General features: G+C 31.9%; 1 protein-coding gene across 4 annotated transcripts in view; it reads left to right on the top strand.

The window, feature by feature from the left end:
• The window catches only part of Dnajc13 (DnaJ heat shock protein family (Hsp40) member C13), a 117,930-nt gene that overhangs the window by 42,706 nt on the left and 47,404 nt on the right, over positions 1 to 27,820 (top strand). For 3 of the 4 annotated variants that reach the window (XR_007344105.1, XM_048794125.1, XM_048794126.1), the window contains 15 exons: positions 297 to 353; positions 2,269 to 2,390; positions 4,583 to 4,658; positions 4,904 to 4,999; positions 6,144 to 6,287; positions 9,282 to 9,296; positions 9,868 to 9,950; positions 11,969 to 12,122; positions 15,390 to 15,493; positions 15,580 to 15,739; positions 16,682 to 16,744; positions 17,942 to 18,043; positions 23,216 to 23,320; positions 24,181 to 24,383; positions 25,419 to 25,503. Coding sequence is in view for 3 of the 4 variants with exons in the window: in XM_048794125.1 (XP_048650082.1) it covers positions 297 to 353; positions 2,269 to 2,390; positions 4,583 to 4,658; positions 4,904 to 4,999; positions 6,144 to 6,287; positions 9,282 to 9,296; positions 9,868 to 9,950; positions 11,969 to 12,122; positions 15,390 to 15,493; positions 15,580 to 15,739; positions 16,682 to 16,744; positions 17,942 to 18,043; positions 23,216 to 23,320; positions 24,181 to 24,383; positions 25,419 to 25,503 (1,569 nt within the window). In the remaining variant the exon portion in view is untranslated. The remainder of the gene's footprint in view (positions 1 to 296; positions 354 to 2,268; positions 2,391 to 4,582; positions 4,659 to 4,903; positions 5,000 to 6,143; positions 6,288 to 9,281; positions 9,297 to 9,867; positions 9,951 to 11,968; positions 12,123 to 15,389; positions 15,494 to 15,579; positions 15,740 to 16,681; positions 16,745 to 17,941; positions 18,044 to 23,215; positions 23,321 to 24,180; positions 24,384 to 25,418; positions 25,504 to 27,820) is intronic. The other variant, XM_015487058.2, reaches the window with a different exon arrangement.

Below are 27,820 nucleotides of genomic sequence, written 5' to 3'. Positions count from 1 at the left end.
CCGCTTTTTTTTTTTTTTAAACAAATTCCCAAATAATACAGTGAGCTTTAGCAGAGCTATTCATAAACGTTGGAAAAAAGTGCCAGCTACTTTCTATTATATTCCTTTGTGTTTGTATATCAGTAACTGTGAAGCTATATTGTAGAATATCTAAAATATTTAATTAAACTCTGATCTCATTTTGAGATATATCATTTCCTAATTTTATAGCTCATAACCTTGCATGAAACTTACATCCTTGTGTTGGAATAAATTTTTTTTTTATTCACTGATACTTTTCCTTCACCTTTTTAAAGCATCCTTCCATGGCAATTATAAAGGGAGCTGGATTGGTTATGAAGGCAATAATAGAGGTGAGAGCAATTTCGAAATTTTAAACTTAAGTGTTGATTGACGTCTTAATTGAAAATGACAAAATTGCCTTTTATGGGAAATATGCTATACTCTGTCTGGGTAAGAAAAGTAATTTTAACTCTCCAGTCAGATATTAGTTTTAAACTAATTGCAGAAATGATCCTCAATAATAAAAGAAAATGAGAATTTTAAATTCTTAAGTAAGTATGGTTATAAAGCAAATAAATTTGTTCTTACATTATTTGTTTTATTTAAAAGAATTAAAAGTTAGCTTTCTTTTGTTCTTTCACTGGGTGATGATGATGAAGGTACTGAAATCTTGAGGTACTGGGATTACATAAAAATCTGTTTTTGAGTTCAGAGCAAGGTGATATCAAATGAGAATAGCAACAAAAACTTCTTATGGTAAAATGCATTTTAAATGAAATTCTAGATACCAGGATTTGATATTCAGGTTATGAGATATTGCTTCTCAAATAGTTGCTTTAGCCTTGTATTTAAAAAAAATTAAAAAAAAAAAACATGATCATGGTTATAAATTTCAAGCACATAGTATGATGTTTACAATGACATCAATCTAAATGACTTGAATTTTTGTATTCTTTTGTTGTCATTATGTAGCAATTTGGATAAAGGTAAGAGTGTTCTGTTTACCAAGGAGGGGGGAAAAGAAACTCGCTATTGTGATACATCAGTATAGCTCAGAATGAAATAAGAAGCACAGAGTTAGTATGTCCTTAGACATCTGTTGAATTTTTTAAAAAGGCATCAAACTGGTTGGAACATGAAAATTTATTTGCATTTTCAGTGTGTATATACTACTAAGGGCTAATTTCTCCCCTCTAGTTTTGGGTGTTATGCTCAGTTTTAGCTTTCAAAAGTAAATACCCCATCCGAGTTTGTGGTAGCCAAGGAAAGTTAGGCCCATGCAGCCAACCAACATGTTGCCATTCATATAATACATGCCATCCAATTATTCATTATATACAAAAATATTTATTTAATACTAAGTATAATCAAAATGCTGACTTTTGACTTCAGGTACAAATCACACATATTAGATTCACATCTAGTAATTTCTGTGGAAAAGACTATTTATACTTAAATCCTGGCAAATTTTCTTTTTTCAAATTATAAAAGCAGTCTATAATCTTGGAAGAAAAAAATCAAGATGTACAGAAAAATACAAGGGTTAAATAAAAATAAATCATCCACATCTTTACCACCCAGTATCATTTCTATGAGTATGTTGGCGAATTTCATCTCAGACTGTACGTATACTGTTAAAAATGGTATATGTACATATACATACCGTGTACATATTTGTGTACATACTACATGTTCATTTGATGTAATAGTACTCAGTACTAACATGAACATTTTTACTTTTTGATAGATTATCTTAAATTGTTATACTGCTTATCTAATTCATAGTTCTTTGATTAATAGTCCTATTTATCTGTTTGCCAAAGTGAATCCATATAAACAAAGTAAAATCAAAATAAAAACAACTACCCCAACATCACATCATCCTTTAAATAACAAAAGCAAGCCAGGTTTGCATATGCCTTTGATAGGAATTGCTGGTTTCTTCCTTGTTGACTGATAGATATTTAGGAATTAACCTAATTTTAATATTAATTTTAGATAAGTATAATTTGTAAGGTAATTTATCTGGTAACATTTAAACCTTATTCCAAAGCCACATTGAATCTTAAAATATCATCTCTCAGGTTTATTTTTGGATAATTAGAAATAATAATAATTATTATTATTACTATTATTATATTATTATTATTCTGAATAATTATTTTATTTAAAGTTGTAATGAACTTTTGTTTAAAGTTTGTAATAAAGTTGGGATAGCTCGTTCTAGATTTCTGCTTTAGGGATCATCTTACCCTTTTTCCAAAGGAAGGTGACAAAGAAATTGCTACAAAAATGCAGGAACTTGCCCTAAGTGAAGGTGCCTTACCTCGACACTTGCATACTGCAATGTTTACAATAAGTTCAGATCAAAGGATGCTTACAAATAGGTAAGTTATTTGATTTAATTTGCTATAAATTGCTGTTTAGAGAATGAATTTGGGTATTACATAAAACAAACTGAATTAGGTATTTGCTTATACATACGTTCCATTTTCTTTTGATTCCTGTAGCACTTTTCTTTTGCTTGTAGAAGGATTGTGCCCAAGTGGTCATTGTCCCTGCCATGGATAACTTGGGGTGAGGGAACCAGTTCCTTTTTTTTTTAACCTACAGTCTTGTCAAGCTCTTAACTCACAGTCATGGGACTGCAACATGGAAAAGAGTACTTTGAAGTTTATGGAATTATAACCACATGTCCAGGCCTTTTCCCCTTCTGTTTCCTCTGACTATCTTGCATGCACATGACCCCATAGACCCCATATGGGAACCTTGCATAAATTTTCAAATACCTTTGTTAATTTAGGTGCTCTGCTTTAAATATAAGAAATAGGAACCTTAATATATTTCTAGCCCAAACTAGGCTTATCCTAAATCTCTGTGGGTAAACAATTTCCCCTTCAGAGAATCATCTTTCTTTCAGTAAATCATTCAACTATAAGAAAACCCATAAATCTTTTCATTTATTCTAGGCAATATGAATTCCAGTTCTTCAGTTGTTTTTTTTTTTTTTTTTTTTTTTTTGTGGTTTTACCAGAGTATAGCATTAATAAAACACCAAATATCCTAAGTATTTAACATATTTCAGCTTAAGCAATAGCATAATTTACTGACTTATGTTTTATTTTATTTCAGTACTACAGATTTCCATTTTTTATCACCTGGGCTGTTGTGTGCTGCCTTGCCAATAGTTTATTTATACTATTATAGAAAGCTATCTGCATAACTTAATTGTAATGCTAGCTATTAAAGTAATCTTCTGTATTGTCTGAGAAGATAGAAAGATAGGAAGGTTATTTCCTTAGTACTACTTATTAGCAATGTTAGATCCCAACTTTCATTAAGATGTTATTTTATTCCATTAAACCCCATGTTACTTGTTTGCTTGTTGTGTTCCTTTTTATTATAATCAGTTAAATTTCCTACTGTGATCAATTAGTGTATTTATTGGGGAAGCACTTTAATTTGGAGAAGGTTCCAAAATGTTACTAATACTTGAATTACAGTATTAAAAAGCTTTCCATTTATAGTAGATATATCACTTATGTTATTACTTTTATCTCTAATTAGAACCTTTTTAGGAGTCACTGATATGAGACCTACCAAATATCAGTGAAGGAAATTATAAGTGTAATTACTGCAATATGTTAGCTTCCCGATAGGCTCAGGAATGAGCAGTTTGAGTAGTATTCACTTTCTGATGAAATAGTTTTGCTATTCATCTTTGTTCTTCTGGGAATGTTCTTCTGGGAATGTAAGATGTAAATACATACATCTGTAGATGATTATTTGGTTCCTTCCCTGATTGGCTTCATGACCACTCATAGCAAATGCCAAAGTCTACCAAGTCTAGAAAGGATCAGTGGTGGGTGAAATAGGGTTCCTGCTTCTGAGGTGTTTCCGATTTAGCAGGCAGTATTTTACATGGGAATTAAGGTTAATAAATAACCAAACCACAGAGTCAGCATGGTTTTTAGATTTTCATTTTGAACCCAAATTTTAGCTTTTAAGTAGAATTAGAATAATTTTCTGTAAGTGCTTTGGGTCTTTACCTATACTCCAAAAGTGAAAATATTTTTTACTTCTGATCTTGCGAAAAAGATTTTCTTAAAACATAGCTGTTGACTTTTACTTGTGTTCACAATTTTAAAGAATGACAGAGTGCTATTTCATTGTATCATATCTTATTATATAAACTACTTGTGTTTTTTTTAATTCTTTGGGGGTTTTTGTTTGTTTTTAATTCTTACTTTCTTTAAATGTTTAAATTGTTTGTTTTTAATTTTTACTTTCTTTAAATGGATAAGAACCTGTGCCTTCATGTTTAAGATTCTTTGAAAATTAGTGTAGCTATCTGGAAAGTAGTTTAATTTGAAGAAACTTCCAAACTTTTAATACTTCAATTAGTATCGCACACACCTCTCCACATTAAAATATTAATTTTTAATAATTTTTAACATCAGAATGATTTTCTTACTGTAGCCATATTTCTTATAGTTATGTGATATTTTGTTTTTAAAAATTCCTTTCTGTTCTAGCTGAGATAAAGCAGCAAACCTTTCTCAACGTCTGCTTTTTTCAGACAGCTAAGTAGACATTTAGTGGGGCTCTGGACGGCTGATAATGCAACTGCGACAAACTTGTTGAAACGCATTTTGGTAAGTCCATGAGAAACTAGAAAAGATTTTTGTGTTCCTTTCAAAAAAATTTAATTATATACACAATTAAAGGGAATTTTTTTTGTTTGTAATTGAAAAGGTATTTATCGGAGGACTTACCATATAGTAAGTCTTACAGTAGCTGAATCATAGTGTTAATTTATTTAGGCTTTTACATCTGAATTTCCTTTTGTGCAATTACTGGGAAAATGGATATGTGTTTTATTATTGTTTGTTGTTTTTAGCCACCAGGCTTGCTCGCATACTTGGACAGCTCAGATCCAGTTCCTGAGAAGGATGCTGATCGGATGCATGTTAGAGATAATGTGAAAATAGCAATGGTAAATATAAATATGCTTGTCCTGAGTGTCTTTTCAGGATTAAGAGTACTCTAATAATACTCTTCTGTGGATGGCTAAATATTTAGTCAAGAACTTTTGAGTTAGTCAGTTTTGCATTGCTTTGACAGAAATACCTGACAAGAACAACTTAGAGGAAGGAAAGTTTATTTGGGGCTCACAGTTTCTCAGTCCATAAACAGTTGATTTGGTTGCTCTGGGTCCAAAGTCAAGCAGAACATACTGGGGGAAGAGTGTGTGTGGGAGAGGGAGGCTGCTTACCTTGTGGAATCCTGGAAACAGAGAGTGAAGAGGCCACAGGGAAGAGGTACCCTTTTAGGGTACTCCTGTAGTGACCCACCTCCTCTAGCTGGGATCTACCTGTCTATAGTTACCAACAGTCTATTCAAACTTGAATGGACTGATAAAGTTTCAACTCTTATAGTCATTTTACCTCTGAACATTCTTGCATTAATACAGGAATTTTTGAGGTACACCTCATATCTAGACCACCACAAACTCATTTCATCGAGTAGTAATGTTTTTCTTTATTATTATTATTACTAACAGCTTTTTTGAAGTAAAGTTTACATCCCATAAAATTCACCTGTCTTATACATTGCATTAATTTTTAGTATATAGAGCTTATACAACTGTCATCAGTCTATGAATAGAATTAATTTTATTCAGTGTTTTATTTCTCTAACTCAACTTATTTTATTTGCAAATTCAGGAATGGATTTCTTTTTTTATTTCAAATGTGTAATGTGATATTTTATACATATGAAATTACAAATGATGTTAGTGAAAGAACTTACTTGGCACATTTTTCTTATAAGATCTATGTTAATTATTAGGTTGACCTATCCCCAAGAAAATTAAACATCTTTCAAATCTTTTTCCTTTCTCTGTGTCATCTCCTACTTGCATGTTATGACTACCAAAAAAGGAATTAACTTGAAACCCTAATGTTTCTTGGACAAAAAGAATAATTTATTGTAGAAATTTTTCACTTTGTTTTTCTATTTAACCCTAACATCCAGTATTTATTTTATTATTTTAAATAGCTAATGTGACTCTGCTGTACATGGAGTTTTAAAATAAATTTGTAAGTAGGTATGTAATGGATTTCAACATTATTTTATAGGATCAGTATGGAAAATTTAATAAAGTTCCAGAATGGCAAAGACTAGCTGGAAAAGCCGCTAAAGAAGTTGAAAAATTTGCCAAAGAAAAAGTGGACCTTGTGTTGATGCACTGGAGGGATAGGATGGGCATTGCTCAAAAAGAGGTAAAAATAAAATATGCTTCTAAATTTATAGCATTTCTACATGTCCTAAGCCTAACTTCAATTGCTGTTGTTCACAGTGAAGGCATTCAGATATGTCTGACCGAATATCTGAAGTTTAAAATGAATGTCACCTAAATCTGACTCATATTTTTTCCTCCTTGATTAATAATTTTGTGAATTAATGATTAGGATTTTAGTTAGGTATTTAATATAGAATAACTATCTTAAATTTTCTTACATAAATTTTATTTTCATACTTTTTTATTTCTATTTACTCCCTTTCTTCTTTGGATTTTGTTTTGCACCTACAAAAATTCTCTTTGGTTTAGTCTTTTTATTCAGAACTAGTCAAATAATTCAGAGATAATTTTTTACATTTTTTATTAAATTTATTATATGTTCTTAAATCTTGCAGTATTAGTCCTCAAATCAAGGTCAGACCTCGTTTCAGTTTCATTCTTCATCATGTAGAATGTGTAGCAGAACCCCATTCAGTAGTGCACATTCTTCCATCTAAGAGGTGTAATTTATAGTGAGTATTTTCTTTACTCAAAACGAATAATTTTTGTGTCTCTCTAAAATGTGTTTCTTAGGAATTACCAGAATATCTAAACATAACAAAACAAATGCTATAGTCTTAAGTGTTTTTGAAATTCAGATCAGTCTTCATTTATGTAGAAATTGAGCATAGTAGGTTAATGGTAACTTGAATAAGTGATATTCGCAGTATAACAAATCATTAGACAGACTTTCAAGTGACGAGGAGAGGCAAGAAGAGTACTGAACTTTGAATTGGTTAACTGACATCTGAGCCTGTCTATCACTTATTAACCCAAGTTACAGGTTTTCAGAACCCTACTTTTCTGTTTTTTAAAATCAGAAATAACAATACCATCCTCATAGAGTCACTTTGATATATAAGCAAAAGAATAATAAAAACACTATATACAGCTGGGCCCAGCTGCACATACCTATAACCCTAGTGACTAGGTAGGTTGAGGCAGAAGGATCAAAGTCAGTCTCAGCAATTTAGCAAGGCACTAAGCAATACAGTGAGACCCTGTCTCTAAATAAAATACAAAAAAAGGCTGGAGATGTGGCTCAGTGGTTAAGTACCCCTGAGTTCATCCCCAGTACTTAAAAAACAAAAAAAAATTATATACATATCTGGTCATGATAATATTGCTATAGCATTTGAACAATAGAAAAATCTATAGGTGTGATATGAATGATTTTCAAAGTTACTAAAAATTACAAGCTCCTGGCTTCATGTAGTTAAGCCTATTTTTAAAATAAGTTATTTCAAGCTGTATAAATGGAAATAAAAATATATATTTATATGTGGGCAAATATAGAGTGTGTGGGGTGACACGTGCATGCTATGCAACTGGTCTACCACTAAGCTGTATCTCCAGCCCATGCTGTATGAGTTTAATTATCATACATCAAATAAATTTTTGCTTCTAAGACTTCATATGTGACATGTACCCATCATTAAGCAGTTTAACTGGAAATAGGGATATATGTTATTTTAAAACAGCAATTCAGAAGGAAAAAATGTATTTTTAATATCAAAAAAAATTTTGAGAGAGAGAGAGAGAGAATTTATTTTTTTAGTTTTCGGTGGACACAACATCTTTGTTTGTATGTGGTGCTGAGGATCGAACCCGGGCCGCACGCATGCCAGGGGAGCGCGCTACCACTTGAGCCACATCGCAGCCCATAATATCAAAAATTTTTACTGGTTTGTTGATACTGTAAACATGGAGTATTATCTAAAATTTTGAGCAAATAATACCAGAGCCTCACACATGCTAAGCCAGTGCTCTTGCCACTGAGTCACAACCCCAGTCCCAGATTATCATTTCTGCCTTGGTATTTAACATTAATTTCTTTAGGAAACAGTAATCTTTCTAAATATTTTATTCATATAAATAACATGAAAATATAGAAAGTAGAATTTTGTGCTTTAATCTGAAAACTATTGTCAAGATTATTAATACTGGCTAGTCTTGAAATGAGCTGTATTACTTATATAATCATAATAAAATGTTCATTTTATTTGTAACTGTTTTGGATTAACTAAGTAACTTTGGCTAAAATATAAAATTGTTTTTTTAATATTTGTTATTTTCAATTTAAGGATATGTTTACTAACTGTAGTGCTTAACTTGTTACTATCAAGCTATCAGTCTGCCCTGTTTTTGGAGAATTGGTTTTTCTTTCGTTACTCTAGACTGCCACCCTTTTCTCCCAAGGTGGGAGGAAAATTAAAAGAAAATTCTTTCTAATTAGAAGTCTTGAGAAAAGATTGTTACAAAAACCAAACTTTCAGTTTGTATACTTTAATCACCTTTTATTAATTTTCATGGTAGTGCACAGAATTAAAATTTGTAGAAAATTTTTCTATATATAACCAATAGGTTTTATGTTTCAGAGAGTATTTATTTACTTTTTCAAACTTACTACTCAATTTACTTTCATTCTTCCTATATCATATAGTCCATTTTCTTGCTTTATTTATGTAATTTGCCACTTAAGTAAAATTTTAACTTTGATGTTTCACTCTGTACTGCTTCATATTTTTTGTTTCTCTCATATTGAGGATTGGAATTCTCGTCTGAAATATCCACAGTTCCACTAGGAGCAGAGATTCTTAACCTCTAGTCCATATTCATACTTCAGGGGCTCATTGAAATCTATCTTCCAGTTACAAACCTTACATGTGCCTCTGTGGAACAGGGGGTCTTAGCTTTATTTGAATTCTCCAGCTAAAATTTGAGTCATAGGCCTAGTGAAGCAGGTGGGCCTTTTTCTGACTTAAAGTGAAGATGATTTATATTAACAGCATCAGTATATAAGTATACTGTATAAGTTTATACTGTATATAAGTATACAGTATAAGTTTATATAGCTTTGCAGATTTAGGCTTGCCTTCTCCTTTCTATTTTCTTTAAAAATTTTTTATTTTTTCCTTTTTACAATTAAATTCAGGACAAAAACAATATGGTGAGTTTAAGTCCCTGCTACATGTGTGAAATGTGTTAAATTGGCATGTAGATTTGTCTTTGGTATTCTTCGTTTAATGAATTAAATTCAGTTCTCATTTCATATATGTCTAAATGTAGATGTGTATTTCTTCCTTTAGCTATTTCAATTTGTACTTGCTTCTCTTGGCTCTTATAGCAGTTTAATAACCTGTAACCTTTTTCAATTATTGATTTTTCATGATTTTTCTATTAATTGCATGTAAATGTTTGAACCAAGTCACTGTTTTTGATTATTATAAATTTTACTAGTGATATGTATGAACTTTACAAGATTTGATGTTGAAATGGTTACTTTAGGTTACTTGGAAAATATTTGAGGAACACTATAGAAATGTATGCTGGTAAATTATTATATGTGATGTCATTTAATGTCCTGTATTCACATCTTATAGATTTTATTTGTTTCATTAATTTTGTTTCTATCAAAATTTAATAAAAATATTTCCTATTGCTTATAAAAGTGATGATCTTCTGACTGAGCCTATTTGCTAGTCTCAGGTTGAGTACTATATAGTCTTTTTCTTTTCCAGAATATAAGTCAAAAGCCAGTAGTCCTTCGAAAGAGAAGACAGAGAATAAAAATAGAAGCAAATTGGGATCTTTTCTATTATAGGTAAACTTTAAGCCTATTTTTCAATATAGATTAAACTTGATATTTCTGTTAGAGGAATCATAACAGGTTTTCCTTCTCTGGAAACAGCTTTTTAAAAATATATATATTTTTTTAGTTATAGATGGACACATCGACATTTGTTCTAATTATACATGACAGTAAAATGCTCTTTGATACATCATGTGTAGATGGAGTATAATTTCTCATTCTTCTGGTTATACATGATGTGAAATCCCACTGGTCTTATAGTTATATATGTTCATAGGGTAATAATGTCTGATTCATTGTACTATCCCTTCTACTCCCAAACTTCTTCATTTTATTTATTTGTTTTTATGTGGTGCTGAGAATCAAACCTAGTGCCTCACATGTGCTAGGTGAATGCTCTACCACTGAGCCATAACCCCAGCCCCTGGAAACTGCTTTTTGCCACAGGTATTTTTATGCTGTCAGGCTCAAGATGTGTAACTTTTAAGATTGATTTGATTAGAGTCACTTCTTTAAAATTAGGCTTTGTACATAGAGTGATGATAGTCTGAAGAGCTAAAATTACTTTAAAGTTTTTGTTAAAGCTTGGAGATGATGACTTGTAACACTTATGGCTTAGAAATGATTGCATACTTACTTTAAGCTTTGTTGGAAATGGAGTCTTAAAAGGGATAGATGACCACACATGGTGATGCAAGCCAGTAATTGCAGGTACTCTGGAGCTTGAGGTAGGAGGATCACAAGTTCAAGGCCAGCATCAGAAACTCAGTGAGACCCTGTCTCAAAAAATAGAAAGAACTGGGGATATGACTCAGTGGTAGAGCTCCACTGAGTTCATTCCCCAATACTGGGGAGAGGGAGGGAAGAGTTAGATAATGAAAACAATGAGACTTTTGACAAATGAATATGCAAGTTAGTTGACTTCATATTTGTCTAGCCTTTCAAACATGGTAACCCCCTTCCACTCCCCATTTCCATCCCTATCCCTAACACCTAACATAAATACAGAAAGACTTGATTTAAACATTTTCTTAAAAAAGTGACCCACTTGTACTCATTCTGGAAGCTGAAATATTGATTGTACCTTGGCTAGTAAAGGAAATACAGTATCTAAAATCTTTCCATACTACATTTAAAGTATATAGTGCAAGTATAGTATATCCTTAAAGTATATCCTTTGTATTTCTTTCTCGGGCATCCCTCAGTTGTGTTGTACCCCTAGAACTTTCTTGAAAGTCATTAAAATGAGACTTTCTAGAAGGATTGCAAACTGATAGTAAGCAGAAGTGGAATGTGTCCATTACCAGTTCATATTTTTGTCCAACTTTATTATAATAAGCTATTCTGTAATTTCACCTGTTGTTGTTGTTGTACCAAGAATTGAACCCATGACCTTGAACTTGCTAGCAAGTGCTGTATCTCTAAGCTACATCCCCAATCCATTTTATTCCAAAAATATAAGGAAGATATTTTGAAAATGTCCATTCATAACTTGGCAGTTTTATGGTATTATATTGGGTAGTTTATAAGTTCCAAATATAAGATATTGTTCATCCCATATACTTCACTCCAAAAGGGTTAAATTTTTTTTGCCCAACCTGAAATTTGATGTCTGAAGATCTGAATTGTTTTCTAACTCAAAACTACTGTCATGTATATCTAAAAAGAACAAAAAAATTGTATTAGCAAAAGATTGAAATTGAAATGTCAGTTCATTTTTTTTTTAATTTACATGGATTTGTTTTATAGTTTAGGTTTATTTTTTCTTAATATTTTATTATGAAACTTTCAAAAATGGGAAAAGGTGAAAGACTTTTACAATGACTACCTGTGTATTTATAATGGTATTTATTCTACCATTAGCATTTTACTATACTGCCTTTACACAGATTTTTATTTTCTTTATTCTTGCTAAATAAGTCTACAGTTTTCTTGCTTATTATAAGACATAGTAAGGGCTATTTATGGTGAGTTTTTTTTTTTTTTAATGTTTATTGCTTCTATTTTTTTCTGATTATATGTATGTATAGGTTTAGTCAAGACCACGCCAGGTCAAACCTTATTTGGAATTTCAAAACACGAGAAGAACTGAAAGATACTCTTGAATCTGAAATGAGAACATTTAATATTGATAGAGAGCTTGGTAGTGCTAATGTGATATCCTGGAACCACCATGAATTTGAGGTAAAGTTCGATCTTTACCATATATTAATCTGAAAAGGTAAAATATGTGCTTTTGAGTGAATTTTTAAAATTTTATAGTTATTTAACCTGTATCTTTACCTTCCCTCTGTGACATCATAGAGGAAATACTGGATAACTTTTATCTTTGCTTGAGACAAAAATAATTCTGTTGAGTAACTAAGCTTTACACATGAGAATCTTGTAGGAATTTTTAATAATTTTTTTCCTAGGTATTCCAGATGTGTTCTCTGTGTGTTTGTTTCCATTTCTGGGACCTTGAGAGTCTTTCTTTGTTGAAATATACTGTTACCTTATTACTTGTACTTTGATTAATTTTTTTTGTGCTAATTTGATACTGAATGTGATTTTATTTTACTGGAGTATTTCTAATGTGAGGAACTGAAGAACAAGAAACATACTCGTTGTAGATAATTTTGTGTTTAATGTGTATATATATTATATTATAGATATGTAGATACCTATAGTCATGTGCTGTGTGATGTTTTGGTCATCCTTGGACCACGTATTCCTTTGTAATCCCATAAGAGTGTATCCCCTAGTGACAGTGTAACCGTTAGAGCACTGTTAGAACAGATGTGAGTTTGAATGTGCATGTCATCCCACAGGCTTTCATATTTTAAACCAGCCATATTTCTAAAGCATCTAACAATTTGAATGTACTCATTCTCTCCTCCTTGGAAAAATTTTTTTACTTTGATTTGACAGGCTGTATTTTCCTGAATTTTGTTCATTTTTACTGCCCACTTCTTCTCAGACTTCTTGATTCATTTCTCCTTATCTTGCTAACCATTAAATGTTAACTGGCCACAAAAGGTCTCTTTTCATTTTTATTTATTGCCTCAATGGTCTCATGAATTTCAATGTTTTTTCTTTGCAAATGGCTTCCTGGTTTTTATCTCCTGGTGGGACTTTCTTTCCAAGACTACACACTTTCATCCCTTAATTGGATGTACAATAATCATCTAGAACTTTTCCCCAAAATTGTGCTTTTGTTTTTACCTTAAGCCTCGTTTTCTTGTAATCTTTGATCTTAGATAATTAATATTCCTTACTTTCTAGTCAGAAGCCTTGAAATCATCTTTTCTTTTCTATCCTGAATTCAGTCTGTCAGCAAATCCTTTTCATTAAGCATCAATATTTATTTAGAACTGAATCAACTATTCTTGCTGTTGGATTGTATCAATATCACTGCTTCTTTCCTTGCCTCCCAGTAATCTGTTATCAACATAGCAACAGCAGCTATATAGCAACATTGTGTTGTTACAATATAAGCAGATTATATCATTTCTCGGCTTGGTGCTCTTATGGTTTCCTGTCTCAGTAAAAGTCTTTTAAGTTCTTGGAATGACTGAGAAGGTAAGATCTGTGAGCCCCTGACTGACTTGGATCTCATACTACTCTCCCTTGCTCATTGATTAAGCTACACTGATTCCCCTGAAAACATCATTGTTGTTGCCTCAAGGTCTTTCTACTTGATATTCCTTCTGCATAGAACAATTCTTTTTTTAGATAACCTTATAATTTGTTTTCTTATCTCCTTCAGATTTTTTCTTTGGCAGTGACCATCTGATATACCTTCCCTGGTTACTCTTTAAAAATGTAGCCCTTTATACAGAATATGTACATATTCATTCTCTCTCCATATCCTGTTGCTTTATTTCAGTCCGTCATACCTATTGTCACCCAACTATCATGTGTGTTTCAATTTTTCAGAAAATTTTGTTTTGTTCTCTGCTATGTAGAACAGTGCATGGCACATAGTATATGCTTCTAAGTAGTTTGAATGCTCTGAATTTATAGAAGGAAAGTGAAATGGAGATAAAACATTTCTACACATATTTTATGCAGTTTATATTTTTAGACATCAGTTAAACTGGTAAGTAAATAACTAAAATAATAATAAATAACAAATAATAATTAATAAAAAATAATAAATAAAACACTAATAATAAAATGAATAGGCTTTGGAAAAAGAATTTTAGTAGTCTGGTCAGGGAGAATTGTTTTTTGCAGTAGCCAGTAAATCTTTCCTTGAAACAAGCAGCATGAGCCCAAGGGTTGTGGCGCTGCCCCAACTCCTGGTCTTGGACTTCTCCATTGCATATCACCTCCAAATAGTTGCCTGGGTTATTTGTCACACAGAGAAGGTTACTGTAGAAATATATAAAATGTATTTGGTATGTTGTTTTAAATCTTGGCACATCAGCAAGAGGTAAAACTAGGGGAAGAGGGAATTCCTGAAGTAACCCGTGCATGCTAGGCAATCTTTCCTGCTGGACCATCTCCTCTTTTCTTGGTTATGGTAAACTCAGAAAGGAATGAAGCAGATTTCACTAATACCCTTAGTGCTGTGACAGTTTTTATCAGGAAGTTTTACATTCTTAAGATTACCACAATGTTTGAAAAAATTACTTTCACAGCAAAGAAAGCATTCGTGACTGACGTTTAGTACTTTCATATGTTGTGCCACATTTTTGCCTCAGAGGTGAATTTTGATCTTTTTCTTGGTTCCTGTCTTTAAACCTTCCACATGGCTTTTGGTGTGTGTTATTAGAAAACACCAATCTGATTCATTTGAGTTTGCTGAGGCATTTAAGTCTTCCTTATAGCCATAAGAGCAACCAGCTTGCATAAGTGTCATAAAAAAGGTTTCTTCCTTCAGGAAGCATCACATCTTCAGTTTCTGTATTGCTTTCACTCCCTAGTATTTGCTGTGGGAGCTCCTTTTATTCTTTCATTTGTTATTAGTAAATTTATCTTCATTGATACAATTTTTCACCTCACAAAAATGTTCTTTTCCACATCTCTCCATATCTAATTCCTGATTTCTTATTTTTATGACTTAAAAATTTATAGACAGCGAAAAATATGTAAATGTTAACCTTCAGGTCAGAATCTTTCATCTCTTGCAGTTTAAGGTAATGGGTGGAGTAGCCCATCTAAATTTTCCTCATCTTGCTCTCATAGCTTCTGGAGTTTCTTCAGAATGTGACATATATTATTGTGCTTCTATATAAGATGAAGAATTATCTATTAAAATTACATTTTCAACATATAAAGTTGATGTGGTGTGTAATTCCAACTCAACATTTAACTGAAATAGTAAGTCATGTTGTTAATATTGAATTGCCAGGTGTTTGAGTTCAGATAAGCTCTGAACAGAAAGAGTATAAGAAACAGTTGTGTGGAAATTGTCAAATATCTATTGTAAATTAAAGTGATATAATTTGTTTTTATTAAATAAAGGTTAAATATGAGTGCCTGGCAGAGGAAATCAAAATAGGAGACTATTATCTGAGATTACTATTGGAGGAAGATGAGAATGAAGAAAGTGGATCAATTAAGAGATCGTGAGCTATACTTCACATCCTTTTATATTTGTTTTCACTGTTGGTTTCATGATTATTTCTATTATTGACCATTTATTCTTACCTAGGTATGAATTTTTCAATGAGCTCTATCATCGCTTTCTTCTAACTCCAAAAGTAAACATGAAGTGTTTATGTTTACAAGCCCTTGCTATTGTTTATGGCAGATGTCATGAAGAAATAGGACCTTTTACAGACACAAGATACATCATTGGAATGTTAGAGAGGGTAAGGATAACATTTAAGGAGACTGAATCACTGGGACTTTCTGCATGAGTTATACGTTAACTTGTTTAAATCTAACTTGGTTGAATAGTAATTTGACCAGATTAATACTTGTCCATGCCAGGTTATTTTTATTTTTATTTTATTTTATAAGTTGTGCTTTTGAAGAACTTTAGCAATCTATTTGCCAATCTTTTAATTTAAAAGTATGAAAATGAAAATTTTAGAACCTTGCAGTAATAATTAGAAAAGGGAGCTTGAATTAGCCCTTTTTTCGTTTTATAATTTTATACAATTTGTCATTCAACATTCGAACATGGTAGAACAGATTAATCCATTCATTCATGTTACGTGTTGTACATACCTTCATTTGTGTTTGTATTCCTCTTAATTTAACAGTTTAAATTTCAATGAACTGCTTTAGAGAGGATTATTTTACCAATTTTTAAAAATAATCATCTATGCTTATTATAGTTGTGTAACTGTGAATCATGCTCTGTATGTTAGAAAACTGAATCTGAATAAGGTCACTCAACAAGAAGGGCATAATTAGGACAGAAATCCTTACTGTTTTCTGTTACACTGAATTTCACTCTTGAATTCCAATCCACTCTTCATTCCAGTGACTTCTGGCATACTATTTGTATGTAAGCCAGTACATTTTTCCTCCTTGTTTATATTCATCATGATGACATTTATATGTAACATTATTTACCAATTCTTTAGAAATTTTAATTCAAGTATATAGTTAACTTCTTTTCTAGGAAAATTAGATAAGTTATTATATAGAATTATAAAGGCTATAAGATCAGACAGGCTTCTATGATTTTTTTCCTTTTTTAAAAGATATATCTTACGAATTGTCAATTGGTTTTGTAAAGTAGTAATAACGTTTTAATTTGTGTTTCTATTTACTCCTGACTGAATTTTCATTTATTTCAATAGTGCACAGATAAACTTGAACGAGATAGATTGATCCTCTTTCTAAACAAGTTGATCCTTAACAAGGTACAGTATTTTTGCATAAATATACTGTCCTTTCCAAGTCATATGGTTATGTAAAGATAAACTCTCACAGTTGAGTTAATTATCCAGAGATGGTTCTGTTCTTATTTTCTTTTGAGTTAAGAAAACTAAACTTCTGGAGGGAGAAGTTTTTACCAATTCCCTGAAAATTTACCCTAATATTGCAGGTGCAAAATAAAATAATGATAGTAAAATTTTGAGTGGAGAGTAAGGAAGGAAACATCATTAACCAATTTTACTTTAAGATTAGATTTCAAGTAAATAAATACCTGACATAAAATGGGACATTGAATTTATCAATATATATTTTGATGATGAAGATTAATTTGAAGATATAAACTGGACAATCATTTTAGTCTTTTTTTAAAAAAGATATTTTAGTAGATTCATGCTGGTTTCTCACATGAAAAAAATTGATAATTGTAGCTAGGTGTGGTGGCACATTCCTGTAATCCCAGCAGATCAGGACTCTGAGGCAGTAGGATTGTGAGTTCAAGGCCAGCCTCAGCATCTTAGTGAGGCCCTAAGCAACTTAGTGACATCCTATCTCAAAATTAAAAAAAAAAAAAAAAATTATAATTGCAATATACAACATTAATTCCCAATTACATGGTGATGAAATAAGTTTATGCACATTTTTGTGTCTTAAAATTTGATACTAATACCATCTTGCATGTTTTATTCTCACTTTTATTGTGATATTTATGTTAACATATACCACTTTTAGTAATACAAATGTTTTAAAAGAAAATATAATTAAGAATTTCAATTTATAGTTTCTTCCTTCTAAGAAACTATCAGTTTTTATTTTTCAAAAAACTAAAATTGTAAAAGATTTTTAATAGAGCAGATTTATTTCTGATTATAGAATAATCTGTTTATTAACAAAAAGACCTTGACAGGATAGTGATTTGTTCATATTATTTTTGTGAGGGATAGATTTTTTTTTGCTCAGAACATATTTTGGTAGAATTTTTTGCTGTGATCTCTTTATAATATATAGTATTGCCCTTTAAATCTATTGAAATCCTGTCCTCTGAAGACAGTCCTAAAACTACTAAGTAATACCTGTTGCATGTCAATTGTTTTCAAAGAAACTCCAAATATCCTCTTCTTTGAGAATCTTAGATAGCACCTACTTAACAGAAAGGTTGTAAATTATATAAAAATGTTTTCCAGAAAAATGTTAAGGATCTCATGGATTCAAATGGAATTAGAATCCTTGTGGACTTGCTTACTCTAGCACATCTCCATGTGAGCCGAGCTACAGTACCACTCCAAGTATGTATGCTTGTTTAGGTTTTTAAAGCTAAGCATTCTTTGAATATAATTTTAGGGACAAAAGAATCATGGAAGTCTAAATACATGTGAATACATAATGGTTAACAAAGTATTTCTCCAATAATTCTGATAGTATTAATATCTAGTAGATTCATTCACATCAAAAAAGTGAAATCACTATAACAACAATCAGAAATGGACAAAAATGATCCAGTTTTATTTTTCCAATATCTTTTGTCTTTTAAAGTAACTGATCTCTAATATGGCTTATTTTGAGAAAGTGTGACCTTTAGGCTTTAAACTGAATTCATCAAATATGTGACTAGAAATTTTAACATCAACAAACAGTGAAAATATGCTTTTTTTTTTTTTAAAGCAAATCTCTTTTTTTATGTGTTCTTTGTAGTTATACATGCCAGTAGAATCTGATATATTTTTACAAGCATGGAATATGTCTTATTCTAATTAGGATCCCAGTCTTATAGATGTACAAAGTGCTGAGATTCACTGTAGTGTATTAATATATATACATAGGAAGTTTATGTCCTATTCATTCCACTGTCTTTCCTATTCCTATCCCCGCTCCCTTCCCTTCATGCCCCTTTTTCTGTTCTTCCCCTCTCCCTGCTTATTTGTGTTAGCATCCACATATCAGAGAAAACATTCAACCTTTGGTGTTTTGGGATTGACTTATTTCACTTAGCGTGATAGTCTCTGGATCAATTTACCAGCAAATGTCATAAAAGCCATTCTTTATGGCTGAGTAATATTCCTTTGTCTATGTATACCAAAGTTTCTTTTCCATTCATCTGTTGATGGGCATCTAGGTTGGTAACTTAGGTATTATGAATTGTGCTTCTATAAACATTGATGTGACTGAGTCACTGCATTATGCTGATTTTAAATCCTTCGAATACGTAGAGAGGAGTGGAATAACTGCATCAAATGATGGTCCCACTCCTAGTTTTTTGAGGACTCTCCATACTGCTTTTCAGAGTGGTTGCACTAATTGCATACCAACAGTGTATGAGTGTACCCTTTTTTTACATCCTTGTCAACATTTATTGTTACTTGTGTTCTTGATTGCTGGTTTGAGTGAGGTGAGATCTCAGTGTAGTTTTAATTTGCATTTCTTTAATTATTAAAGATGTTGAATATTTTTTCATTTATTTGTTGGCTGTTTGTATTTTTTCTTCTGTGTTTAGTTCCTTTGCCCCATTTATTGTTGGTTATTTGTTTTTTTGGTGTTAACGCTTTTTCAGTTCTTTGTGTATCCTAGAAATTAGCACCTTTTCTGAGGTGCAGATAGCAAAGATGTTCTCCAGTTCAGTAGGTCCTCTCTTAACATTCTTGGTGGTTTCCTTTTCTGTGAAGAACCTTTTTAGTTTGATGCTGTCCCATTTATTATTGATTTTTATTTTAATTCTTGTGCTTTAGGAGTCTTGTTGAGAAGTCGATTCCTAAGCTGACATGATGGAGTGTTGAGCCTACAGTTTTCTACTAGTAGGTGCAGCATTTCTAGTCTAATACCTAGATCTTTGATCTGCTTTGAGCTGAGTTTTTTGCAGGGTGCAAGATAGGATCAGTTTCATTCTGTTACATGTGAATTTCCAGCACCATTCATTGAAGAGGCTCTTTTTTCTCCAAAGTATGTTTTTGATGTCTTCATTTAGTACGAGATAACTGTATTTATGTGTGTTTGCCTCTGTGTCTTCTATTTGATTCCTTTGGTCTACATGTCTGTTTTGGTGCCAGTACCATGCTGTTGTTGTTACTATAGCTCCATAAAATATTTTAAGATCTGGTATTGTGATGCCTCCTGTTTCACTTTTCTTGCTTAAAGATTGCTTTGGCCTCTTATTTTTCCAAATGGATTTCATGACTGCATTTTCTATTTTGTTGAAGAATCACATTGGAATTTTAATAGGAATTGGATTCACTCTCTATAGGGCTTTTGGTAATTTGTCCATATTGACAATATTAATTCTGCCTATCCAAGAACATGGGAGATCTTTCCATTTTCTAAGGTCTTCAATTTCTTTCTTTAATGTTCTGTAGTTTTCATTGTAGAGATCTTTCATCTCTTTTCTTATATTGATTCCCAAGTATTTTTTATTTTTCTAAATCTATTGTGAATGGGATAGTTTCTCTAATTTCTCTTTCAGCTGATTCATTATGGATGTATAGGAATGTAGTTGATTTATGGGATTGATTTTGTAGCCTGCTACTTTGCTGTATTCATTTATGAGTTCCAGAAATTTTTTGGTGGAGTATTTGCAGTCTTCTAAATATAGGATCATGTCGTCGACAAAGAGAGATAGTTTGAGCCCTTTTTTTCCTATTAGTATCCCTGTAATTTCTTTCTTTTACCTAATAGCTCTAACTAGAGTTTCAAGGACTATGTTGAATGTCCTGAATTAGACTGAATGATTTCAGTGTTTCTGCATTTAGAATGATTTTGGCCTTGGGTTTGTCATATATAGCTTTTACAATGTTGAAGTATATTCCTTCTGTCCCTAGTTTTTCTTGTATTTTAAGTATGAATGGGGTTGTGGCTTAGTGGCAGAGCATTTGCCTAGCATGTGTGAGGCACTTGGTTCAATCCTCAGCATCACATATAAATAAACAAATAAATAAATGTACATCAACAACTAAAAATATATTTTTTTAAATGAATGGATGCTGTTTTTTGTCAAATGCTTTCTCTGCATGCTTTGCCTTAAGGAACCTTGAGGCCTTATTGTAATCCAACCAAGAGAATAAAACTTCTGATCTACTAAACGGCTTTTTTGATATCTAGTTTATAAAAGGGATGCAGTCGTGCACGTCTATAATCCCAGTGGAAGCTGAGGCAGGAGGGTTACAAGTTTAGAGCCAGCCTCAGCAAAAGTGAGGTGCTAAGCAACTCGGTGAGACCCTGTCTCTAAATAAAATATAAAACAGGGCTTGGGATGTGGCTTAGTGGCTGAGCGCCTCTGAGTTCAATCCCTAATACCAAAAAAAAAAAAAGGCATCTATACTTAGTGTATTTCTTTTCTTTTCTTCCTTCTTCCTTCCTTCCTTTCTTCAAGTTTTGATTTGTGTTTTGTTTTGTTTTTGTTGTTATTGTTTTTTAGTTTTAATTTCTTGGTGTAAGGAGATGTTAGATTGGGATTTTTGGATTTGGATTTTGTTTTGTGACGAAAACTTCTGATGAATATTTAGAATATGAGCTTTTTCTGTTACCAGGTGTGAATAGGCAAAAATCATAATGCTTATATATGCTATTCTATTCAGGACCTATTCTAGTACATGTAATACATTTACACTTTAAATCTCCAATAGCTTTATTATGTTGTTACCATCATTTTCCCATTTTACAGTGAGGAAACTGAGGGACAGAGAGACTTGAGTACATTGCCAAAGGTTAGGAATGACAGATCCCAGAAGTCTGTCCTCTTAACCATGTTGCTGTACTTCTCTATGTGAATCTAACTGGAAACTGATAGTTAAGAGGGTATTTTAAAACCATGTTGTACTAAAATCCACTAACTACATGAAATTTCTGGCAGGAAAGTAGGGGGAAAGTTAACTCATGTATTGTTGATGAGACTACAAATTAGTACAGCCACTTTGGAAAACAGTATGAAGATTTTTCAAAAAAATAGGAATGGAACCACTGTATGACCCAGCTATCCCATTCCTTTGTATTTATCCTAAGGAACTAAAATCAGCATACTGTAATAATATAGGCATATCAATATTTATAGCAGCGCAATTTATAATAGCCAAGTTATGAAACCAGCCCAGGTACCCATCAACAGATGAATGGATAAAATGTGGTATATACACACAATGTAGTTTTTGTCAGCCATTAGAAAGAATGAAGTCATGGTATCTGCTGTTAAATGGATGGAACTAGAGAACATCAGTGTTTTCTCTCATATGTGGAAGCTAGAAGAAAAAGAAAAGGAGTAAAAAAAGGGTCTCACAACAATAGAAGGGAAACTAATAGATTATATACGGAGATAGAAAAGGGAGAGAAGGAAGGAGGATGTGTGGAAGTCCTAGAGAACAAAATCTACTAAATTATGATATGTTCATGTATGAATATACCATCATGAATTTCACTTTTATATGCAGTTATAATGCATCATTTAAATAATAATAGGTGGGGCATTGGAGCAGAGCAAGGGAATCGGGAGGGAGTTGAGAGAAAGGGAGATACTAGAGAATGAGATTGATCAATTTGTGCTTGTATGAATATGGCATATGAATTCCATAATTATATATAATTATAATTCAATAAAAATAATCCCATAAAAATAACATTCTATCCTCATCAAACACTGAAAGAGAAAATTATAAGAATTATCTGCAGTGTTAAAAGAGAAAATGTCAATCTAGTTTTGCAGATTTTAATTGGCTTTACATGTGATTCTAGAATTGAGCTCTAGTCTAAACCAAAAATGGTTCAAGATGCTCTGTACCACCAGATGGGCAGGTTATACTTATAGCCAGGGAAAAGGAAGTAACATACAGAAAATGGAAGTTGGGTACAGAAACAGCTCAGTGGATTGCAGTATGTTTATGCATCAAGTTAGATTGCTATTCAGTATGTATTGAGAAATGTTTAAGACAAACCTAAATTATGTATGAAGGCAGGTTTAGTTCAGACTTAATTCATTTTAACAGTAGTGCAGGTAATGGATTGAAACTAAATATTTAAATCCACTAAACCTTTGTTAGCATTTCAACTCTTTGATCTCAGATGCTTATTGAAACTCTTGTCAGAGTGAGTTTTTTCCTCAAAATAACCTGTAATATTTTGAGCATTGTGTTTTAATGGTATTTATTTATTTAACCACTTGCAGAATGCTACTAAAACTTTAGTATCCTGAAAACTTATTAATAAACATAGGAAGTGTAGATATTTTACATATCTACACATGTAATCTTTACATAGATTGTTAAATGGATTTAGGAAAACATTTATTTCAGATGCATATTAGTAAGGAAGTAGCTTTTTTTGGTTATTTGGTTAGGTACTTAATTCTTAAATATTAAAATAATGTTACTTAAACTTTTGAATTGAGTTCCAAATGGGAAATAAACCCCCAAATTTTGTTTTATGATGTGTTGCCCCCTTAGATTTCTGTGTTGCAAAATAACTGAAATCTTTTTAAAATTTAGAGCAATGTAATTGAAGCTGCTCCAGACATGAAGAGAGAGAGTGAAAAGGAATGGTATTTTGGCAATGCAGATAAAGAAAGGAGTGGCCCCTATGGATTTCATGAGGTACATGTTTTAGAGAAGCTTTTTGTGAAGGTCTCCGCCTTTCTTTTGCCCTCTTGCTTAGCACACAGAGATGTATAATATTGTTGTCAGCTCTAAGGGCCCTGTATCCCATTTATATGGGAAGGAGTAGATGGCTTGCACTTTTGGAGAAGCTCACATGCATACACAATTGTGTCTTCAAGTCTTGTTTAAAAACTATTGTTAGGGAGGTAACACTCAGGTTTTTAATGAATTTCTATGTAACAATTGCTCTCTATTGTCTATTGTTGTATTTCTTTCCTTTTTTTTTTTCTTCTTGATACTGTGTTTTGAATCTTGCCACATGATAAGCAAGCATTCTGCATCCCTAGCACCAATTTCTAAATAAATATGTCAACTATTATCAGTGGTATGAACAAGTAAGTTTTAATATGTATTCTTAACATTGAATATTGAACATTGCCTATTCAGTTCAAGAACTAATGGTAGTTTCACTTTGCATCTGCAATATTTGATCTTGATCTCCCATCCTCAGCCTTTCTGGCTCAGTGGGAAATTGGCCAAAGATGGTTTTCTGGAGGCTATGCCTTTTTCTCTTAGAAAATTGGTCATTTTTACTCTTTCTAGTATCCTGCAATTGACCAACTAAATGTTTTTTTTTTTTTCCCCTATTATTAGCCAAACTTGGATTCCTAAAAACTTATCAACAAAATCTTTTTTTTTTAAATACTGAACTTGGATGTTTATTTCACAGTATATTTCAATGATAGTGTATTGCTATTTTATAGTGTCTTCCACTTTCATATGTATTTACTATGATTAATATTGGCAAATTTTTCATTTTATTTTGTCTGTAATAATGATGCCTTTAATCAATTAAGATGCAAGAATTGTGGACCAAAGGAATGTTAAATGCAAAAACCAGATGCTGGGCTCAAGGCATGGATGGATGGCGACCACTTCAGGCAATACCCCAGCTTAAGTGGTGTCTGTTAGCCAGTGGACAGGCTGTTCTGAATGAAACTGATCTTGCTACCCTCATATTGAACATGTTGATCACAATGTGTGGATATTTTCCAAGCAGGTAAAATATAATTAATATTTTCATGATGTACAGGGCACCCAGAGATATCTTGTTTTTCTCATTGGTATGGATACTTCAGTAACATCATGGGATTACCCTGGCTATTTAAAACATAGGTGTCCTGTTTGTGGCCTTGGGGAGTGCTGCTTTGGCCTTTAGAACTTTTTGAAACAGATATAAAAGAATAAATACTTTGGAAATTATTGGTAAAGTAACTGAAAAGCAACCTTCTGTGGGAAATTTCAAATAAAAACTGAGACCTACCAGCTATGCTGGTAATAATTTTTATGTGAATTAGGTATGAATATTTTGAAATAGATATACTGTAGTCCGTACTCAGTGGTAAGTTCCTTATCTGTCATGTCAGCATTCCTGGTGTAGCAGTGTTTCTAGGCCCACACCTCGTTCTACTTGACTAGTGAAGGTAAGGATGTATTTTCCTATGGCAGTCATAACTCTTGCACAGAACTTTTCAATCTGTATAAAATACTTGCATATACATCCTTTTATTACTGCACTACCTTGTGATGGAAATTACTGAAAAAATGTCACATATTTTATGACGCTCAAGGTATTCATGGTTCTAGTTCTCTTTAAAATTAGACTAGACTCAAAACCATACAACCAGTATGTAGAAGTAATATGGCATTAAAATTAAGTCTGTATTTGAAAAATACTGACTATAGTTAAATTAAAATTTAGATTTATGTGACAAAAGTTTGATATGCCCTTTGGGGGGGTCTATCCACTGACAATGTGTTGGACAACACAAAGTTTAATCAATTAAATAATAAATAAGAGTCTTTGGCTCTTCTAGGGTACTGTTTTTCAAGGAAATCTTATGGAAAGATATGAAGTCATATTAAGCAGCCAAATAGATTTAAACCAAAATATCTAATCATGTTCCCAGCTGTATGAGAGCTTAGTCTTCATTAACAAAAAAGTAAGGTAACTTGCTTCATGTCCAGTAGAATGCTCTGAACATACAAATTTTAATAAATATATTAAATGTTAACCATAGAAAATATTTTCTAGAGATCAAGATAATGCCATTATTCGGCCTTTACCCAGAGTGAAAAGACTACTATCAGATAGCACTTGCCTTCCCCATATTATTCAGGTGAGTTCCTTTTGTGTTAATGAACTAGGAACAGTATTTTAAGAATTATTTTCTCTTATTTAATTTTATTATGCATCCTCATCTTTATTATAGTCTGTTTCATTCTGATAACTAAAAGGTGCTTTATAGTTTGTAGTGCAGTTTGATATTAACTGCTGGCTCCTGCCACAGAAAGACATGGAGGCTTATACCTTAACAGATAAGCTAGCACATGCCTCAGATTTTGATTGTTCTCAGTTACATGTTTTTGTGTGTAGCAACTGATGATTCAAAGAATTGAGTTGGAATTATATAGGATTTACTAAAGACATTTTTCTTTTTCTTCTTCTGCATTCTTCTAATCTTTTCAAATTAAGTTACCTAGACTCAAATTAGTATTAGACAAATCAGGTCCCAGAGATTTCATAGGTAGTCATTTCCCTCCTATCTATTAATTTTTTTTGTCAAATCTAATTTTTTAGACCTTAACTACTCATGGTTTGACTTAAGAGCATTATTAGTAATTTGTGCCATTTATTTATTAGTGTGACCATTTGTATATTAGTGTGGAAGAGATAATGACTCAATGTATATATTCTTACATTCATGTATTACTATTAAGTGCCTGTGTTAATCACTGATACTGAAAAAGTCATGTACAAGAATACAGTTTTTTTTTTCTTCTAACTGTTGTTATTTAAGCATACCAACATTTAAAAATTTGTATGCTTTTCTATGTGGACATTTCTGTTAAGACCTTTATATGAAAGAGCACTGTAATTATTTCTTTAAACCACTACCATCTCGCCCACAGGGCTATATGACTGTATGTTGGAGGGACTTGTTTTCTGTATAGGTCCTTCTCAACATGTAGATAAAATGTCATACTCAGAAAATTAGCATCTCCCAAACATGTTTCCAAGAGTCTTGAGACTGAAAAGAATAAAGTAAATGCAAATAGCATTAAATTTAAGGCCAGGAGGGAATGACTGAAAAGCTTTTAAGAAATATAGCACTATAACATGAAGCTTGGGGTTAGATGGAGAAGTGTATGTTTTCATTAACCAGAAACTTTTAGCACCTTATGAACAAAATGATAGAAGAATTACTTACATTTCTAGCTTTTAGTAGCATATGCCTTCTATATTTTTAATACTGAGTTTAAAAATTGTTTCTTTGGAGTTTTTTTCCCCCTTAATTTTCTATATTCTCACATACTGTAGTCTTGCTAAAACACAGGTAGCTGTAGTAGTTTTCACAAACAGTATTTACATTTGGAAAGGGATTTCTGTACTTCATTTGACTTCAAGAATTGTCACCAGTTTGACTATATGGTACAGCTTTCAAATTTTTAGAGTGTTTTAAGATGCAGTGAGTTTTCTAGTATAGTGACAACATGAAATACTCTGAGCTTTGTTTGATAATTTCCATAACATCAAATATTGAACTCTACTAGAGAAAATTCTATGTGATACTTCCTTAATATTTTTCTTTGTAAAGTATGTCATAGTATGAAATACTTAAATACTTTGCTAAATAGATAAGACACCAAACACACCAAAAATTTATATTGTTTACTTAAAAAACAGCTCTTCTCACATCCGAGAATGAAGAACTTTGCACCTGTAATTTGGATCTAGTACTTCTTCATTGTTTCTCTTTTCTTTTTTTTTTCCCCCTCTGGTAGAATTTGACCCCAAATTGGAGATTATTTGGAAGCAACTATTTAAAGAAAATAGAAGTACCACTTTTATTAAGTTTCAGAGATAAAATTTTTACAATTTTTTATCAGCTGTTTATTCTGTATGGTTTTAGAGTTAGCCCAGATTCATGATAGTGATATCATATTTCCTTCAGTATTTCTAGTTCAGATTTCTAGAGGTCACATCTTTCAGTACTTGTAGAAGTAGTACTGTGTGCTGCTTCTGGTACTTGTTTTAGCCTCTTGCCTTTAGCACCACTCCTAAATCTACTTTGTAGTGCCATTTCATCAATAGGTGTTCAGTACTCTGTTTCTTGAGTTCTTAAGTAGCATTCAGAGGATTCTTCACATTAACTCAATTGAACCAAAACTAAACATGTAGTTAATTTTTTTGGTTTGTTTTTTCCTTTTTCTTTTATCATTAACAGAAAAAAAATCTATTTAGGAACATTCTCAAACAGGAAGCGATTTTACTTGTAAAATTATGACAAAACTAGCTATAGGCATATTAGGGATTTTTCTGAATATGATTTGATCAACTTTCAATTAATATTTTGCTATCTCCACTAAATGTTTTAGTATGTGTGTGTATATATATATTATATATATATATAATATATATAATATATATATATA

This window comes from Marmota marmota, unplaced genomic scaffold, assembly GCF_001458135.2.
Source record: "Marmota marmota marmota unplaced genomic scaffold, marMar, whole genome shotgun sequence".
In the NCBI taxonomy this organism is placed as follows: domain Eukaryota; kingdom Metazoa; phylum Chordata; class Mammalia; order Rodentia; family Sciuridae; genus Marmota; species Marmota marmota.
The sequence above is the reverse complement of the archived record's forward strand: the minus strand, read 5'-3'. Positions and strand labels throughout refer to the sequence as shown.